At 47.5% G+C, this 18,161-nt stretch overlaps 6 protein-coding genes across 6 annotated transcripts; 3 read left to right on the forward strand and 3 right to left on the reverse strand.

Moving 5' to 3' along the window:
* Nucleotides 1-24: 24 nt before the first annotated feature.
* Nucleotides 25-1,458, reverse strand: N7509_005196 (major facilitator superfamily transporter; the record flags this gene model as incomplete). The annotated part of the gene is made up of 1 exon (XM_056629833.1): nucleotides 25-1,458. The coding sequence occupies one exon, from the start codon at nucleotides 1,456-1,458 to the stop codon at nucleotides 25-27; it is 1,434 nt and encodes a 477-aa protein (XP_056489135.1).
* A 723-nt stretch (nucleotides 1,459-2,181) lies between these two features.
* On the forward strand, nucleotides 2,182-3,486 carry N7509_005197 (Cys/Met metabolism PLP-dependent enzyme; the record flags this gene model as incomplete). Its single annotated transcript, XM_056629834.1, has 2 exons — nucleotides 2,182-2,379; nucleotides 2,455-3,486. The coding sequence occupies 2 exons, from the start codon at nucleotides 2,182-2,184 to the stop codon at nucleotides 3,484-3,486; spliced, it is 1,230 nt and encodes a 409-aa protein (XP_056489136.1).
* Nucleotides 3,487-4,401: 915 nt separating this feature from the next.
* N7509_005198 (ATP-binding protein) lies at nucleotides 4,402-7,641 on the reverse strand (the record flags this gene model as incomplete). Its single annotated transcript, XM_056629835.1, has 8 exons — nucleotides 4,402-4,646; nucleotides 4,704-4,988; nucleotides 5,036-5,239; nucleotides 5,291-5,521; nucleotides 5,587-5,887; nucleotides 5,948-7,201; nucleotides 7,272-7,435; nucleotides 7,503-7,641. 8 exons carry the CDS (start codon nucleotides 7,639-7,641, stop codon nucleotides 4,402-4,404), a joined length of 2,823 nt encoding a protein of 940 aa, XP_056489137.1.
* Nucleotides 7,642-9,187: 1,546 nt separating this feature from the next.
* Nucleotides 9,188-11,226, forward strand: N7509_005199 (uncharacterized protein; the record flags this gene model as incomplete). The annotated part of the gene is made up of 3 exons (XM_056629836.1): nucleotides 9,188-9,417; nucleotides 9,497-9,725; nucleotides 9,958-11,226. 3 exons carry the CDS (start codon nucleotides 9,188-9,190, stop codon nucleotides 11,224-11,226), a joined length of 1,728 nt encoding a protein of 575 aa, XP_056489138.1.
* A 215-nt stretch (nucleotides 11,227-11,441) lies between these two features.
* Nucleotides 11,442-15,385, reverse strand: N7509_005200 (uncharacterized protein; the record flags this gene model as incomplete). The annotated part of the gene is made up of 3 exons (XM_056629837.1): nucleotides 11,442-12,229; nucleotides 12,279-13,260; nucleotides 13,757-15,385. 3 exons carry the CDS (start codon nucleotides 15,383-15,385, stop codon nucleotides 11,442-11,444), a joined length of 3,399 nt encoding a protein of 1,132 aa, XP_056489139.1.
* Nucleotides 15,386-16,964: 1,579 nt separating this feature from the next.
* Nucleotides 16,965-18,044, forward strand: N7509_005201 (inositol monophosphatase family protein; the record flags this gene model as incomplete). Its single annotated transcript, XM_056629838.1, has 1 exon — nucleotides 16,965-18,044. One exon carries the CDS (start codon nucleotides 16,965-16,967, stop codon nucleotides 18,042-18,044), a length of 1,080 nt encoding a protein of 359 aa, XP_056489140.1.
* Between the last annotated feature and the right edge of the window lie 117 nt (nucleotides 18,045-18,161).

Consider the following 18,161-nt stretch of genomic DNA (forward strand, 5'->3'; position numbering starts at 1 on the left):
CATGCTATTTTTGTCACCCAAATTTTAATACCTGCCCGGACTAAAGCAGGATTTTACAAACGCCGTAGCTGATGACCGGGGCTCGGGCAGCGTACTAGTGAGAGCAGCGGCACGATCTCCAGTACTCTCCGAATATTCTTGTGGACCAATAAAGGAATCTGGCCCAGCTCCCCGTTGTTGTATTACCAGACCACGCAAGACTCCCAGGCAAGCAGCTGCAGCAATATACATCATGCCTGTAAAGACTTCGGTCCCCAGATAACTGCCGGTGCCATCGACTATCTTGAGCGCAATCGGCTCGCTGAAAGTTGAAGGTATTGCCAGACTCAACCAGAGTAAGCTTAGACCAGACGGGACGTCTCCAAGATCAAGCACTTCGGCTACAAGCGGTCCTATTGTAGCCCAGAAGTTCCCTGCCACTAGACCTGAGCTGACGGCAAAGAACAGGCTGACACCGTATGTCTTCGAGGGTATCCAAATGGCCAACGATATCAAACCAGCCAAAAATGTTGTCGAGCCGGCCATATTGATTCGACCAAGTGAGTCACTGAAATAACCAATAATAGGACGTCCAACCGCCTGCGCGAAGTTGAAAACAGCGCTGACTGTTGCGGCTTGCGATGAGTCGAGTCCGATACTGTTTGCAAAATTTGCCAAGCTGAATATAAGGATGAAGTACCCAAGCATAGTAAAGCCACTGAAAGCGATGAGAAGGGAATAGTCGAGCCGCTTGAAGAGACAGATATCTATCGTTGACCGCGATCCTTTTGTATTTTTGTACCGGTCCTTGATCAGGATAATACAGGAACTATTCACAACGAAGGCAATAATAGCCAAGATGCGAAAGGCCCAGAAAATCCCAAGACTCCGTATCATAGCTGATGCCGAAAGGGAGTATACGCCTCCTCCAAGGCCGGCCCCAGCCAATGAAATGCCACTCGCGAGGGACCGTTTCGTTGTGAACCACTGAGGCACGACTGCAGCTGTGGGTATGAACAGAAGACCAAGCCCGATACCGAATAGAAGCCCTTGTGTGAGAAAAAGATGCCAAATCTGTGTGGCAAAGCTAGCAGCGACGAGGCTTGCTGTTTCGAATATAACACCAATTATCATAGTTGGTCGAATGCCCAACTTCCGTGTGGAATAGGTTGCTATAGGCGAGACGAGATAGAGAAATGTGAGGCTGAGAGAACCAACAAAAGCATATTGGAGCCTTGTGGCCCCCGGAAATGTATCATTTGCTAGGTAATGTGCCAAAAAGACAGCATAGGCCGAGTTAAAGCCCCAAGAATGCATGTTGATCGTCGCGGCGGCGGCGGTGCATACCCAGCCATACCCTCCATCTGGGGGTGGGCCAGGATCCTGGACATCACCACAAGGCGCACCTCGATTCATGGAGCTGTCGCTGCTGCGGCCCTTATTATTGTCGATTTTTCGTGCAGAAATCGACTTGCACATGGTTGCTACCAGTAGACGCTAGCAACTTAGGGTCGTAGTAAATTCCAAACGCGAAGCAACAACTTGAACCGCGCTCCATTCCTCAACGGCCTAGAATAAATAATGAAGTATTATTTTCTTAGCGTATTTTTTCCTGGTAGAATTTATTGGGCTGCGTTCAAGTTCTGTGCGGAAACATGCCTTTCGGGAAATACCAAGTGCCAATTATTTCCGACAAGTTAATATACAAAACGGACGTAGGCCGAGGCATAGAAATTGCTCTCGGGAATGAATTTCAATCCCGACAGAGCTATGTAGCTTGAATTTGTGTTTTTTATTATTTTAATTTCAGGCAAGGATTCCCCACAATTTATCGTTTTTGCGTTGTGAGGTCGGCTTTCTTGAAGTTCAATTTCCGAGTTCGATATTTTTCGTTGTTTTGTACATCAGCGAGAGCGAATGGAGAGAAGAAAGGGAGATCGGAGCTAACGTGTCACTTCCCATGTATTTATATCTTTCACATGAGGGCACACAGATTATTGTGATCAATTCCGAGACATGACCATACATTTCCGAGCTCTCTGCTCCACATCTGTCCATGGATGAGAGCTCAAGTCAGGCGTAGGGCAGAATAGTATCTTCTCATCCGCTTTTCTAATACTTTGATCTTTTCCCCTCTCATTGTTGCAACCCTGGCCCTCTTCGTTTGCCGTGACTTGGTTTCTCCCTATTCTCAATCTCAGAATGTCATCTGGTGATAAGTTTATTCTCACGGGCGATGCCCTCGACCGGGCCTTGCCCAACATGTCGATGGCAACCAAAGCCATCCATGGCGACGACTTCTACTCACCTCACCGAGCCATTGCTCCTGGTATGCATGTTGCTGTCAACTACCGTTATGCCCGTGACCCCGAGAGTCTGAAGTACATGGACAATCTCGATGTATATGGATGCCCTTTGATTCTCTTTCCGCTCTATCTTTCGAGATACGCTGACATTCTGCTGTTGTTCTTCTAGCCGAATGCGCCGAATGATTCTCATATTTACTCACGCTACACAGCCCCCAACTCGAACAGGCTGGAGAAGCTACTCAAGAGTCTCTTTGCCGCCCATGTGGTGACCTATTCCACCGGCTTATCCGCTTTCCACGGCATCATGGTTCTCCTCAACCCCAAGCGAGTCTTCCTCACCGAGGGTTATCATGGCATTCATGGTGTCGTGGACATCATGTCGCGCATTACCGGCACGAAGAAATTGACCCTTGAAGATGTGGATCAGGCCGGGCCAGGCGATGTGATCCACGTTGAAACGCCTGTCAACCCCACAGGCGAGGCACGAAACCTTGCCTACTACAAGGCGAAGGCCGAGGCCGTGGGCGCGTACCTAACTGTCGATGCTACCTTTGCACCTCCACCTCTTCAGGACCCTATTCAGATGGGTGCCGACCTCGTTATTCACAGTGGTACAAAATACCTTGGTGGTCATTCGGATATGTTATGTGGACTTATCGTTGTGCATCCCGAGAGGGAGAAGCAAGGTTGGGTTGAGACCTTATACAATGATCGCCAGTATATTGGATCGGTCATGGGCTCTTTTGAGGCATGGCTTGGAATTCGCTCCGTTCGGACACTCCATTTGCGTATTCAGCGCCAGGCAGATAACGCTATGAAGCTTGTTAAGTGGTTAACTGAAGAGATGGCGAAGCCCGACTCTCTGGTTAGCAAGACAATTGAGAATGTTCAGCACAGCTCACTTCAATTGGCCGATATCCAAGACGGCTGGTTAACCAAGCAAATGTCAGGTGGCCACAGCCCTGTCTTCTCCATCATTATGAGGACTAAGTCGCAGGCGCAAAACCTACCTAGTAGGATGTATGTGTTCCAGCATGCGACCAGCTTGGGTGGCGTTGAGAGCTTAATGGAGTGGCGCGCATTGAGCGACAAACTCTGCGACGAGAGGCTCATTCGTGTCAGTTGCGGTATCGAAGAGGCGGAAGATCTCAAGGCTGATATTATTCAAGGCCTTCAGTCTGTCTCGAAAGATATTTAGTTGCGTCAATTCAGACTGTCCCTCCATCTTCTTCACCAGCTAGTAGCACATTCCAAACTTACAGAATTACAGGAAAATCGGTATATTTAAAGTTGTCGGGGTGCTTAAAATTCCGGACTTTGACACTGCTCAAAATGGAGTCAATAATTGTTGATTCTTGACAGAAATAATGAGCCCTGCAACTGTAAAATTGAGTTTAATCCCTCCAATAAATCAAGAACACCTTCCACTTTAGGGTTTCAAGACTAGAATACAACCAATCTCAACCAGAACTCAATTAATAATTTAAACAAAAAGCGCCGAGTCATCACTAGTAACTGTTTCAAGATCCGCCTCCCAATAGAGCAAAGGAAAATCCCCCTTAATCCATGCTGACGAATATCTCGTTCAGGCTCCCACCTCAACTGCCTGAATGGGGAGAATCCTATTCAGGATGAGGAAATTTATGATTATTAGGTTTACAAACGTAATATTTTCCTAGTTGAGCCTAAACAGAGCAGCCGAATAGAAGAAATTTGCTGAGAGGCTGTGGTACGTGCTACCATAGATATGAGATGAACGATATGCAGATAGATGGTGATCAGATGAACATTGAAGGGTGTTAGGTATGGGAGCCTGAGGCTCTCCAACAAAATTGAAATTTTACAACTAGAATCCAAAGAGTTTTGGAATCGACCGTTTCTGAAGCGAGAAACGGTCGCTGTTCTAGCCATAAGTTTAAACAACGAGCCAGCGAGCCATCCTGTCCATCCAGCATGACCTTTTGTATCCGTGAAGAGATCGTACGTACCCGTAGAGGGTCAACTATTTGCATAGGCATCTTTTCTGATATGTAGTTTACTCATCAACAGTTTCGTTGAGACTCGAAGGCAACCCAATCTCACCATCACCCGGTCGGTCGGTGGGGAAATCCCGCTAACTACTATCGCTTATTGACTGCATATGAAATTTATCATTCCGATGTCCCAACTGGTACGCGTAATCCGAGTCACCGATATCCCCATGTGTTGCTGTGATGTACTGTTTGAAGGCCATCGACATGCTAACGACCTGCATCAGGTGCTTTTCTTTGAGCTCTGGAATGGATTCCTCGTCAGATCCACCATTTCTGTCTACCTTTTCGGCATCGTAAATTGCCAAGGCGACGGCAGTTTGGAAAGCTGATGAGTTCATTTGCGTTAGTCAACGAATACAGTGTTTCAATTAGGTCAGCTTACCATTCCGGATCTCCCGACCATTCCATTTTAGTTTCTTGAGGGTCTCATCCTTTTTGACGTACTGCTTCACGTCATAATCGTATTGGATCTTTCGACCACCATTGCGATACTCTTCCTTCAGCTTTGTCAATAGGTTGTCCCAGATATATCCTCTAGCCTCGTCATTCAGGGGCTCGTATCCAATTGATACATGTATGCGAGACAGGAAGGCCTCGTCAAAATGTCCCACGCGATTGGTAGTCAAAAACAAGATTCCCTCAAAATACTCCAAAGCCCGCAGGAATACTGATCCAGTTAGTACATGGTACTTGGCCCAGTGAATCACCACTTACTAGAGACAATGCTATTTCGCCGTAGATCACTTGAGGATCGCCGTTCCAGGTAGACATCAGCTTCATCTAGGAGCACAATAGCGTCCCAGTTTTTCGCATCCTTGAAGAATCTGAGAAGATTTCTCTCTAAGTCAATTGGATCGTGGCCGAGATCTGCCGCTGTGATGCTAAGCAGTGGTCGCTTGGTAAATTCAGCCACAGATTCTAATATCAAGTCAGTTCAAGTTTTAGATTGATATAAGCTGCGAGTAATACCAGCAGTTAAAGTCTTTCCAGTCCCTGGTGGCCCATGCAGAAGAAAGATTTGCCCTTCCCCTTTGCCATGGATAAAGTCCGCATGGAACTGTTTAGACTGCCCAGTACTCCCGCCGTAGGTTTGAACAATCGCTTTGATTGTATCTTTGTTTGACTCTGGCCGCATCACGAGATTTTCAATCGCATTTTTGGATAAAACAGGATTTGACAGCCCGCTTACGTCCAGCAAGTCTATAGGACTCAAAGCTTAGATTCAGACCGTTGGATTACTTCAATAAGACGGGAATTGAACTCACCATACACGCGATCTTTGAGAACAAATCCATACATATGTGACATGCATAGAAGATAATGGCGATCGGAAACCTCACCAGGTGCATTTGGATTGATATCATCATAATCCTTGAAGGTTGGGAGTACGTAAACCCCATTGGCGGCATCGAAATCAGCGCATGGACCACATTCACAGAATGCCGCCCGACTCCGATCCATAAGGTCTTCGTCGCTGCTGCTCAAATTCCATGAGTACAGTAAGTCAAAATCTGAATCCAGCCATGGCTGTGATTTATGGTCGACCACCACACGAGATCGGTGGTGCTAAGAGCGAGGAAATAGTCAGTAACAATTTAAAGCTCTTGTGTAGAAAAGTGAACCCACTTTCTTCGAACCTTCTTTCATTCCCACACCAGTGTATTCCAAAAAGGCGGGCTGCTTAGAGTATTCAAACATTTTCCGGCCCCGTTGAATCAAACCTTTGCGCCGCGCTCCATCATCGATTTCATCCTGAAACCTGGTGGGGAATATCGGAAGTGACTTGATTGCTTTCTCTCCGTTAAAAACCGGCACGGTAATTGATTTCAGTTTTCGACGAATCACGTCCCCATCATACACGATGTTCCACACAAGTATTGTGTACTCCTTTGCAGTGGCCAATGTGCGTCCAGAATTCAAGGCGCGTTGGAGGGTGCCTCCAGACACTGAATGGACCACGTATGCGTTTAGTTGGCCGTCTTCTCCAACATAAACGTCTTCTCCTGGTTGAAGCAAAAGCCACAAGCTAGAGAAAGTTGTCACTGGCACTTTCTTCGTCCAGTTGTGCTCTGCAGCAAGAGGCTCTATCTCTGGGTGTTTGTTCAGGTAATCAACCAAAACATCAATGTGACAATCACAAGCTTTGTTGTATTCTGTGCTGTGACGCGAACGATGACCGCCCGTCTCTTCCTTATACGATAGAAGTCGACTTTTGTGATGAAAGAGATCTTGGTAAGGATAGTAGAATATTCCAGTCTTCAATTCATCCAGTTTGTCCCCCGATGGAGCGTTAGAAGTGTATCTGATGACTGCTCTCAGACAATTCAGTAGAAACGGAGAATTAATATGCAAGGTCGGCTCTGAAGCCTCATCGGTCACCTTCAGCCTTGGTACTTGGTCCGGGGCTGGCTCTTCCAGCCCTTTTGCATTGGGGCTGCCAAGGACAATTCTTTTCTCTTCAAGAACAGGTACGACTTTAGCTCCATGCATACCTGACTGCTGCAAAGCCAAAGACTGATTGAAACTAACGCTCCACAAGAGCTCATCCTCATCGAAGGAATATTTGGCTTTTCGATAGTAGTCAACTGTGTACCTAACCTGATCGAAATACTCACACTCCTCCGGATCATATTCCTCTTCCAATTCGGAGCTCTCTGTTTCGGAATCAGAAGTCTCTTCTTTGGGTTCAATCTTCTGTGAATCGAGTTTCACAACGACGCTCAGATATGGAACAGCTAGCATTTCCCAGTGCTCTTTTAAGATAACAGGTCCTATGCCCTGGGTGCCTTCGGCTTCGTAAAGGCCGAATTTACCCTCCAAGAATTCTTTCTTCCCTTGCTCGTTGTCTCCAAAAGAAAGAACAATTCTATCTTCCATCTCCTAATGAACTGCATTAATATAGTATATCTGGCAGTTTGACGCTTGTTTTTGTGAGCATTGTATTCCTTACCTTCCACGTTTGACACATCGCAAAGGGCACGATAAATGGTTTATCTCCGTAATGTGCCACATAAATGCGCCCTTTGATAACGCCTTCGACTCTTTCGCACTCGTCGCACCCGTCATACTCGTAGCACTTCTCATTATTCTCCCCAGTCACGTCCGGAACAGCTCCTATTTTCACTAATGTACCTCTAAATCAGTCACGGTACATGACTATAAGGTGTATAAAGAGGCCTACTAGCTGAGTCATCGGCTTCATTCGTGGCCCCATTTTCCAATTGATGGTGGTCTGAGCCTTCAAGTAATTGGGAGGGTGATCCTTCAATCGAGGGTGCGGGCTCTCCAGTAGCACCAGATGGGTCTTCATGGACCGCCATGGTTCTTGACCGAGGGAAGTTTCAATTGAAAATAGAGAGACACTGGTGCACTAGCAATGCTTAATGACGTTGGTAAGTGGAAAGGGTATCTAAAGTAGAAGTCAAAAGTTGTTCCGTGAGCCGGTGTAAAGTTCCTGGTAGCGAAGAAATAAGCTTCTGCAAAGACACATACTACTGAGCATTCAATTAGAAATGTCACCCTCTTTCGCAGAATATCATTCAGGGGAAATGATAAAAATGCCAAAGTAGCAGCCTAGATGGGGGTTTTTGGGATGGTCTGAACATTCTTTGAGGCTCCTCGTTGGGTCTCATCGGTTTATAATACCATCGTTAAGTTTCTCTTGTCGGGCATCGTGGCACATGTGCATATCCACATCTCCCGCATATGCGTGCAGTGTGATAGGGGGCCAAATTGACTGTACTGCGTTGGTATTAATCTTCGACGGCAGTTATACTCGGTAACTCCGGTAAGTTTGCTTTCAAGACTGTCTTGAAAGCTGCGATAGATATGTCGATTATTCCCATCTCGTACTGGTATTCACTTATGCTTTATCTGCTCTTGAATTCCCTTCTATTCTAACGTACTATTTAGCCCAATGTGTCTTCTTGTTATGAATCAGACACGGAACACGCCCTTATCTACTTCATAACTATGTGGGGTACAAAAGCACGTTCCTTGCCACGTCACCTATACGTGCTAAGTAATATGGCGGCTCATGCTTCAGAGGTGTAGATTAAATCTTGCTCTCTGTGCGAATTGAGATGGTCGAGCAAACGACAACGCGCCTGGACGAAATACACATCTCAGAAAAATCATTATATGGAAGTTAGGAGCCCGAAAATAAATGAGGTTTGTGGAAGTCACCTCGAGCAAAGAAGGAGGAAGAAAAAAAGACGAAAAATTCTGATGGATGGGTGTAAGCTGAGGCTCCCGAGGCTCCAGGCGCCTATAGACGAGATTTCTATTGGGCGATACGTGCATGAACTTCCTCGTCTGACCATCTACGACCACAGCTCAGCACACCTTTTCGCTTCTAAAATGCCTAGTCAGTTGATCAATTAAGCAAACCGGGCTTCCCAGCTTACAGCATACTAATACAATACCTTTCTTACTGCATATGAACAATTCTTCTATTTCCCCCTAAAATCGAGTGTGACTCTCGGACCACAAGCATCTGGACAATCCGAGTTTTCGGAGCCTATGGCGCTAAATACTAGTTTTACCCCTCTTTCACCAAGCCCCTCCCTTACCAAGTGGCTTTTTACGGCTTACTGGTGTGTTTTATTGTGACATGAAACTACTGCGCCTCGAGTATTGCCTATGTATGTGCATAGAACGCACATACAGATCGACTCTAAATTGAGAACCCGGGTACCTTCTTGGCATTGGCAGAAGGGGCTATGGCGCAAAATCACTTATTCTAACACTGATAGGCAAAGAAGCATTTTTGACCAACTTTATCCTCTCCTCCTATTCCTTTCTTTGGTGAAATTACCCTGTCCCTCGGCCATTCCAGCTCGGTGAAAGAAAATCGAATAGGAGAAGATGGCAACCACATTCGACTTGACAAAAGCGTCTGCGTTACCCGCCGACGCCTACGCCATCATACCAAAGGGCTATCAAGCCAAGGTTCTCATTCGAAGATTTACTGATTCGCTACCTGGGGATAACGAGCTTGAAATATCTGCGAAGGAGGCACAGGCTGAAATTGACAAGACAGAACGAGAACGTCACCTGGAGCGGCTGTACTCTAACGTGGATGACAATAATAATAGGTGAGTATTTATTTCTATCTCCCTCATTTTTTTAGCTGTTGAGTCGAATGAATGGCTGACGATACTGAAAATTCAATAGTCATTTCTACCCAGCTGCACTTGCGAAAGACGAGCTACAAAAGACCCTGTCAACGCTACGCGAAAACGTCACCCAAAATGAGCAAAAGTTGGCGAAAAGATTATTCCGTAGTTCAGCCGACAAAAAGGCAGTCGACGCGCTTCATACATCTTTATCGGGAAGTGATTTCGCGGGCTTACAGTCACAAATGGAAAGGTTGAAGAGTAGGTGGGATAAAGGTCATGGGAAGGTTAGTAGCTCAGAGGTATTTATTTATGAGGATTGAATTAACTGGCTTTGTAGATACATACTTCTGTTGACCGACTGTGCGAGACGTTAAGTAACCACAGTAATATCCTGAAAATATTCCCAACGACAAATTCTTATGTTTCGATATTTTGTTCGAGTATTACTTGTCTTGCCCAGGTGAATTGACCCCAGAGCATAACTTACAATAGAACCACTTACTAACATATGCGCAGGCCGCCCATAATAACAGAGAGATCTCTGAGACTTTACTTAGCTCCGTTGCCGAGATTTCCGAGAAAGTCTCACGGTGCTCAGCATGGCTGTGGATTTTCCAAACTCGAGAAGTGAAAAGACTCTTAGCAGGAATCTATGCTAAAATGTTTGAATTCTTCCACGGGGCGATGAAATGGTTTCTTGATTCCCGATTTGGGAGATTCTTCAAATCATTTGATGAGTCAATTAAGGAAGGCTTTGACGCTGCCAAAGACAGTATAGAGACTCAAGTCGAGGAATTATATCGCCAGGCTCATATCGCTTCAAGTGCTGAGGCACGATGTGCTGAAGTGCGTCGGCAGCGTGAAGCGACAACAAATAAATCATCCGCCTCTGGCCATTTAGTGATTCTCTGTCTGGAAGCAACACTTGAGAGGGTCCATTCTGAAAGGTTGACCTTGGATCCCGATAATATCTTGGAGCCCGGTAGCTTGCTTCAATCAGTTCCACACAGCGGTAATATTGAGCCTGCGATTCGGCCCGCCGAGGGCGGCATCACCCGTCAAAAATTAAGAGAATATGAGCAATATTTACGACGTTTCATCGTCGGGAATGAAGGTCAGGATCTACTGAGCTCGGCAGTCTTTTGGCGCGCCGATGATCTCGTACTTTTCAGGTGGCGTGCTTGGATTATGAAAGATACCCAATCAAGCACACTCTGGGTATCAAGTCAACCTGAACTTAACGGAGTAACAAGCGCAAAAGCTCTAGCGTTTTCCACGATTCTCGCAAGCTGGCAAGCGGAAATGCCGGTGATTTCCCACTTTTGCAGCCGGGCCCGCGAGGATGAGGTGCACGACGGGATGAGCAAAGGGCAAGTCGGTCTTCTAGGACTGGTATATAGTCTGATCTGCCAGCTTATTCAGTTTAATCAGGGCGATGAAGTATTGGACATACGGGAAAGTGTCGAAGCCTTGGATGGACGGAGCGAGAGCTGGAGTGCAAGTCTTGATGTGCTCAAGGCTCTACTGGACCGGATGCCTCCGAGGTTCTTGTGTGTCATTCATGGCCTGAATAATCTGGAATGGGGAGAGCAGGAACCTATGTGCCGACAGGTCATTGAAATTCTGTTGGCCTGCCAGAAGAAAAGCGGAGTTGTTCTTAGTCTTCTCATTACCACAGACGGACAATCCCGACTTCTAGCATCCCTTGTGAGCATGGAAGACAGATGTCTCTCAGACAAGAAGGCCAAAGAAATTGTCGGTGGAAATGGTTTCAGTGCACTTTGAAGAGCGAGTCGACCCATATATTTTTGTAAGATTATCATATCAGGGCTTCAAATTCACAGATAAAAATGGAGATTCCACGGCATTGGACCGTATAGTAGTTAGATAGAAGAGTATCAGAAAGAGTTATATACACCCCAATTCCCCCAATAAATCAAAAACACCTCCCCTTTGGAGTTTCAAGGTCAGAATAGAACCAACCAAATGCAATGAATATATTACACGAAAAGCCCCGAATCGCCACTAGCAAGCGTATCAAGCCCTCCCTCCCCATCAAGCAAAGGGAAAACCTCCTCAATCCGATGCTGGAGAATATCCCGTTCAGCCTCCCACCTCCTCAACTGCTCAGCCTTATCCTTCGCCTGATTAGCTCCACCATACCAAGCCTTCTTCGCCGAAACAAGACTCTCAACCTGCTCCTCGCGCGCACTTTCAACCAGCGCCGAAACCATCGTTCGCCAGTTCTCCAGTCCGACCTTTAGACACTGTGCGCAGCGGCCGCGGGATGCCAGATCGGGCGAATTGTGCAGACTCATGAGTGTTGACTCGGACATTTCGACCGCGTCGCGGGTCCAGGCTAATCCGTGCTCGCGACTTGAGGATGCGTAGAGGATTTCGCCGATGTAGGCCATCAGGCCTGCTTCGTGGCAGATTGAGCCTGTTGTGCGGGTTGGTGGGTCATTGCCTGTTGGGGATGCGGGTGGGTATTCGGCTGGGATGAAGACTGTTGAGAAGAGATTGAATACAGGGGCGAGGGGGTTGAAGCCTTGTGTTGGTGGTGTGAGGGTTTGATGATCTTGGACCAGTGGGAGACTGCGCCAGGCTTTGAGAACGGATGTGAAGAGGGATAGGGCGGTTGGTAGGTCACCCTGGCGGGCGTTGTGGACGGCCAATGCGGTTGAGACGCGCATCAGGTTCTCGGATGGTGGTTCGGGGCTGGTATTCTTCAACACGCCCGTTTTCAGGTCGATGAGGTTATCCGCGCCGCCTTCGATGCCACCCGCGGCTATGTCTCAGTGCCCAGATGTACATATCGCCTGCTGTCATTCCGAGACCCTTGTAATCGAGCCAGTCGGCGTAAGCAAGTGCAGCCTCAACCTTCTGGTTCGTTTCGAAGCCGTTTGTCGTCAGGATTTTCATGTAGAACTTCTCTGGCGGCGGGGACGCAACCTCGCAATCCTCCTCGTGGATAACGTAGTTTGCAGCCGCGGGCATGGGCTTCGGACGCGGGTTTGAAGGACCGATGACATGTTCCGCTGGGGCAGAGACACGCTGTTTCTTATCAGTCAACCATCCCTCCAGGTTCTCAGCGGCCTTTGCAGCGCCGAGAAGAGCCTGGAAATAGCCACGACGCCAGGGCTCGCTTTTAGCGGAGATATCGAGGCCTGTGAGGCCGACACCCTCGACGAGGAATCCCCCGTCTCCTTGCTCAAAAATACCCGCGCCTTCGCCTTCCACGTTCTCCAGTCGTTCGATGAGTTCCTTGAGGTAGCCTGCTACCATGGGCCAATCGGTTAAGAGGCGGTTTGTGTACTCAGGGTGTTGCAGGGCCTGTGCGGAGCGGAGACACCAGCGAGACTTCCAGGACCATTCCGGCGGTGACGGCCATTTGTGCTCGATGTCTTCTTGGTATACGCCGAGCTTGACGATTGAGAAAAGGAAGAAAATGGCGGATAGGGTGAGGGTGGTCTTCACGGTGTAGCTGAAGCGTTTCTTGTAGTGCTCGCGACTAGTCGTTGATACTAAGCGGCCGAAATGCTTGCGCAGGTGAATTGAAAGCGGGGGGACAGGTCGTGAGAGTGGTTGTGGTGAGAGGAATTGTAGCTGTGGGCGACCTGACGGCGGGGGAGATTTGCAGTCGAGTTCGGTGGGTGAATGGTCGGAGTGAGTGTGATGCGGGATGCCTTGACGGTTGTAATGGTCGCACCCGAACTGGTATGCGACCAGCGATATTGCGTGACAGCATCTTGGGTGGTTGGATTGAATGTTGGATTGAATTGAAGATGCGCGCGAGATGCGATGAGTCTGGCCGGTTTGCTGTGTTTGTTCATATCACGTGACAAATGCCGAGGCGCTCCAAGTGCATCAGAAAAAGAAAAGACATCCATACATCTCACATTCATAATGTATGGTAAATCTTGGCCTGCTCTTTTCATTTTAGTGCTCACCTCTTGCTCCCTGAGAAGAACTGGCTCAACTGAGCATTGGGATGAGCGGCCTGGGTAAGCCCGTCCCCAATAAAATGCACCCTCAATGACCTGCGGCAGTCATCTGTTTATCCTAGGAGTTGAAATTGTGTTCACCTATACGTCTATGTATAAGTGAAGTCTTGAAAAAAAATAAAAATTAAGAATCCTTTTGGATGGATGGATACCTACATATATGGTGGAGGTACGCCGAATGTCTGATAACAAAAATACTTTGTGGTCACCCTCCTTCCTTTATCTCTTTGTGCCTCTCCAAGAGACTCCGCCAAAGATGCCACAAAGCCACTTCTACTTAAAGGGCTTTTGATTTGTCTTAAATGATTGACCGCCCATAAGGTTTCCTCTTTTGATAAACTTTCGATGGCATACACAAAAAGCGGTCGAAGGTATCCCGGGTTGAGTGCATCGCCACTCGAGGCGTTCCAATCTCCTTCGACGATATCTCGCATTTTGCTCATGGCTTCTATGGCTTCGGGTGATGCAAATGGAGGATCCCCAAGGGTCCGACCAAGCGCGACAACTTCAGCAAGGTATGCTGCCGTGCAAAAACCGGCAAGGGCAATGAGCGGGTCTACTATCGTATGGCTCAAATGATCTCGAAGTTCGCCTGGTAGTAGCCGCAAAGGGCCCGGTCGAGCTTCCCATAGAGATGACATCTGTGTTTTCAGACCGTCGGAGATTTCGGTTACTTCTGCCTGGTCTGTTGGGGTGATTCGTGACCGGCGATAGTGGCTCAAATCAGCGACGCGATTTGAAATCTTCTGAAGTTCGAGGTAGAAGTCAAATAGAGGAGCGCTGACAGTATCGTACAATACATTTGTTGAATTTTGATCGCGTTCTAGTAGAGATAGACTGGGAGGATGCATCACGTGGCGTTGAAGAAGACTAGACACTTGCCCAGGAAGGAGGCCAGGATTTCCCGCGCGTTTAGTTGCAGTGTCAATGAATTGTAGCCAGGCGCCAATCCGCAAGGAAACAGGCGAGCGATCGTGAGTCAGTAACCAAGTTTCCAATCTTGTCACGAACTGGCCGTCCAGTCCTCCAAATACAGAACTATCCTCGTTAGGAAGCGTGACAACGGATAGAGAAAGGAGGAACACGACGACAAGGACGGTATTAAAGTCAACAGCATCGTTGCTCGAGATCGATTCAAATTCGGCGGCAGCAGCTTGGTATAGTGACATGGCATGTGACATGGGTAGACGATCAGCCTGGGCCCTATACAGAGCTTGTACGGCCAGAATGGAGGTAGCCACGCAAGTCTCTTTGAATCCCAATTGGGCGACATGGATTTTGATTCTATTCCAGTTGAAAGAATCAAAAGGTGAGATAATGGGAGATTCCACATTTTCAATGAAGTAGCGATATGGAGTCAGAGTCGGATCTTCCAAGGGCCCCAAATCCATGGCTAGTGTCAGAAAGATATGTTGCGAAGTAAGCTCGAAGCGAGATGGAGACTCCGTGACATTCCGCTCATCTTCTTGATAGAACTGATCGACGGTGTGCTGATCGTTTTGTGATGCATCGGCATCGAGAGGCGCCAGAAGACTTTGGTCAAGTGGTAGGGCATCATCAGATGCTTGCGGAGTCATGGCAGTACTAGGGCCGGTTTGAATTTCACTGTTGAAAGGTTGCTCGCTAACCAAAGTCTCGCCATTATCGGGTGAGGTTCTTGCACTAGACGGATGTTCCTCCAAATGCAGTGATCCCGGCTTCGGATCCTCGGGCACTCGCGATTGTCTCCGCCTACTCTGGTGCCCGTAAATGCATGTTTTCTTTAGTTTGATGCATTTTTGACAGCTAGGTCGCTGTTCGTCACATTTAACCTTCCTGGATCTGCAGGTAAGGCATCCAGTGCGAACACGACCCTTATAGTGGGCATTCACAAGAAGACCAATCCTTCTAGCGTGTGGACTAGGGATTGTGCAGGTCTCGAGGGCTTCGGCTGAATCCATCGGTGCTTCCGATGGTGATCAAGGCGCAGAATTATCGACGCAAACAAATGTTGTTTCAAGCTAGTGGTGTGTTTTGGATTTGATCTTTCGTCTTGGGCATCTGCTCACAGCTTGGAGGCATTGCTGGGCGGGAGATGACTGGGGCGGAAGTTCCACGATGTCTCTGGACGACAGTAAGGTTCACGCCCCACTTCTCTTGACCATATTTCGATTGGGCAGTCGACACACATATTTATGGATCGCTCGAACACGGCCCAATCATGATGTGTCAAAAGGCCACAATGTTTGTGTCTGGATGGACTGATTGGTCCATGAGTGGTGTCGAAAACGCCCACCCTATGTATTCCAGGTAGCGCTTTGATGGTGTCGTCGCCACAGGGTCGTTTTTCAGGACATTCAGATGATACGATTTTTGTTCGCTGTCGTTATCGCTCAGACAAACTATCTGTCAGCTATGATTGGCCCGCGGTGTCGTGGCCTGTAGAACTGCCTTGGCCGAGTTACACAACATCATGATATCTCCCAAGATCGACCACTGAATCCGAGGGTTGAAATGAAGCTAAGCCTGGCAGTCGCTCTGACGTTGAGGTGGCATCGATGATAACAAAGTGCCACATGTGAAGCATCACGAGTAAGGAAGCTGGCTTGGCAGATTTCATATTGATTGATATAGAAGCCAGTCATGGAAAATCTATAGGACGGCTTGGATTGAAGGGGATTCGGTGCTTGGTCAACGTCTTACTGTAGCTGTCGACCACGGATCAACCGAGCAGGAGCAGATGGCAAAAGAAACTAACAAGGAGATCGATGTTTGAGGAAATCTGGTTCTGTTATACGTAGATCTTTTTTGGAAGACGAATATGAAAATATCACGCCGTCCTCCGTGCCGAGGGGGGTTTTCCATTGAAATCTGGGTTCCAAGAGGCATCCTAATCAAATTACACCATATCTTACAACTGCCGAGTTACTATCGTGAAGCGATGAACCACATAATAAAACGGAGTGGGAAGGGAAAAGAGATCAAATCAATCCGATTTGTCCCCTGATACTTTTACTCTACTTGCGCCTACTTTTTCCAGTGCGAAATTAACTGTGAGGTAGGAGGTCGGAGGTAGGTATGTAGGTAATACTTGAATGCGCAGAACATGAATCCACTCTAACGCCGATCGCCATGTGCCTACATTCCCTCGAACCGATCCGCCCTTATCTATAAGCGATGGCGTACTTAATACTTTATCTATAACCGACCAACTCTATCTCTCCCGTTGTGCCAGGATGCCCATATTAGGAAATTCGGCACAAAACTAACCTTTCATTCCTCTATGTTAAATATCATTGTTCTTGAATAATCCCTCGCAGGCTAATTTTGAGCTGGAGCCCTAGGCGATCATTTGGCAAGAATTGTGTGAGTGTTTGCTGAGGCCGTTTTGGCTCAAACTGCGTTTTGTCCAAGAATTATAAAACTAATTGTGCTGCAACTGACAGAATCTAGTACAAGGACAACCTGAAAAACATCAATCGGACACACTCTATTCATATACACACTTCATCGATACTTTTGATTATCTGAGTCGCTCTAATGAAATATCCCTACGCTCGCGAGCAGCATTATGCTGAGCTAGCCGTCTTACGAGCCTCGATCCTCACAAAGCGCGTTCAATCTACTGTCAGCGAGATCTCCAAATACGACGACTCGCCAGTTACTATTGCCGACTTTGGAGCGCAGGCCCTTCTCATCAAGGTTCTTCATGATGCCTTCCCAAATGATAAATTCTTGGGAGAGGAAGACTCGGCTGTTTTGAGAGCTGACGTTGCTCTCAGGGACAAGGTTTACGATCTTGTGTCATCCACTATAGGAGTGAGTGATTCGCAGACCTATGGTGCTTTGTTGCCTAAGCCAACTTCTGTGGAGGAAATGTTGGATTTAATTGACCTTGGCGGGCGTGGAACTGGGGGCGATAAGGGTCGTTTCTGGGTTATGGACCCCGTCGACGGCACTGCCGCATTCTTGAAAGGTCACCAATACGCAGTTTCTCTGGCTCTTATTGAGGACGGGCGAGAAGTGGTTGGTGTTCTAGGGTGCCCAAACGTTGGGGCCAAAATGACCCGACTTTCTGAGGAAAATGTCGAGAAAAATGGTCTTGGTATCATGCTCACTGCTGTTCGAGGTCAAGGCTCGTCTATTCGGAATATGACTTTGTATGGGCTTGAAAACGCCATTTCTCTACAGAGACTTGCGCCTTTAAGCTCTAAAAAGCTACATATCATCGACTGCGCCGCTGCCTCAGACTGCCGCCACGATGTTATCGCTCGCCTCGCTGATGCTTTCGGCGCGATATTCCCAAATACAGAGATTTGGTCATCCCATATTCGATACGCGGCGCTCATCGTCGGTGGCGGTGATGTTCAACTTTTAGTGCCAGCTAGCCCAACATGCAAGATGCATACATGGGATCATGCAGGCGCGCAGTTGATTTTCACCGAGCTAGGAGGAAAGGTAACAGATCTGGATGGAAAAATTATAGACTTTGGCGCCGGGAGAGATCTCAACCGGAATAGGGGGCTAGTTGCAGCGAGGGGAAAGATCCATAAATCTGTGCTTGACACGATGAGGAATATACTGGAAGACAGTGGAAAAGGAAAGAGCCAATTGGATTAAGCTGGTGTAAGCTGATTTATGATATACCACAAGCCGGACTTCTCTAATAAGCCACTCATGTTAAATACGTATCCCCTTCATCTTACCGAGTATGTTACCAAGTATAAAAATGGCAGC

This window comes from Penicillium cosmopolitanum, assembly GCF_028827165.1.
Source record: "Penicillium cosmopolitanum strain IBT 29677 chromosome Unknown utg000006l:49.0-5199605.0:1.0-5204138.0, whole genome shotgun sequence".
NCBI classification, from domain to species: domain Eukaryota; kingdom Fungi; phylum Ascomycota; class Eurotiomycetes; order Eurotiales; family Aspergillaceae; genus Penicillium; species Penicillium cosmopolitanum.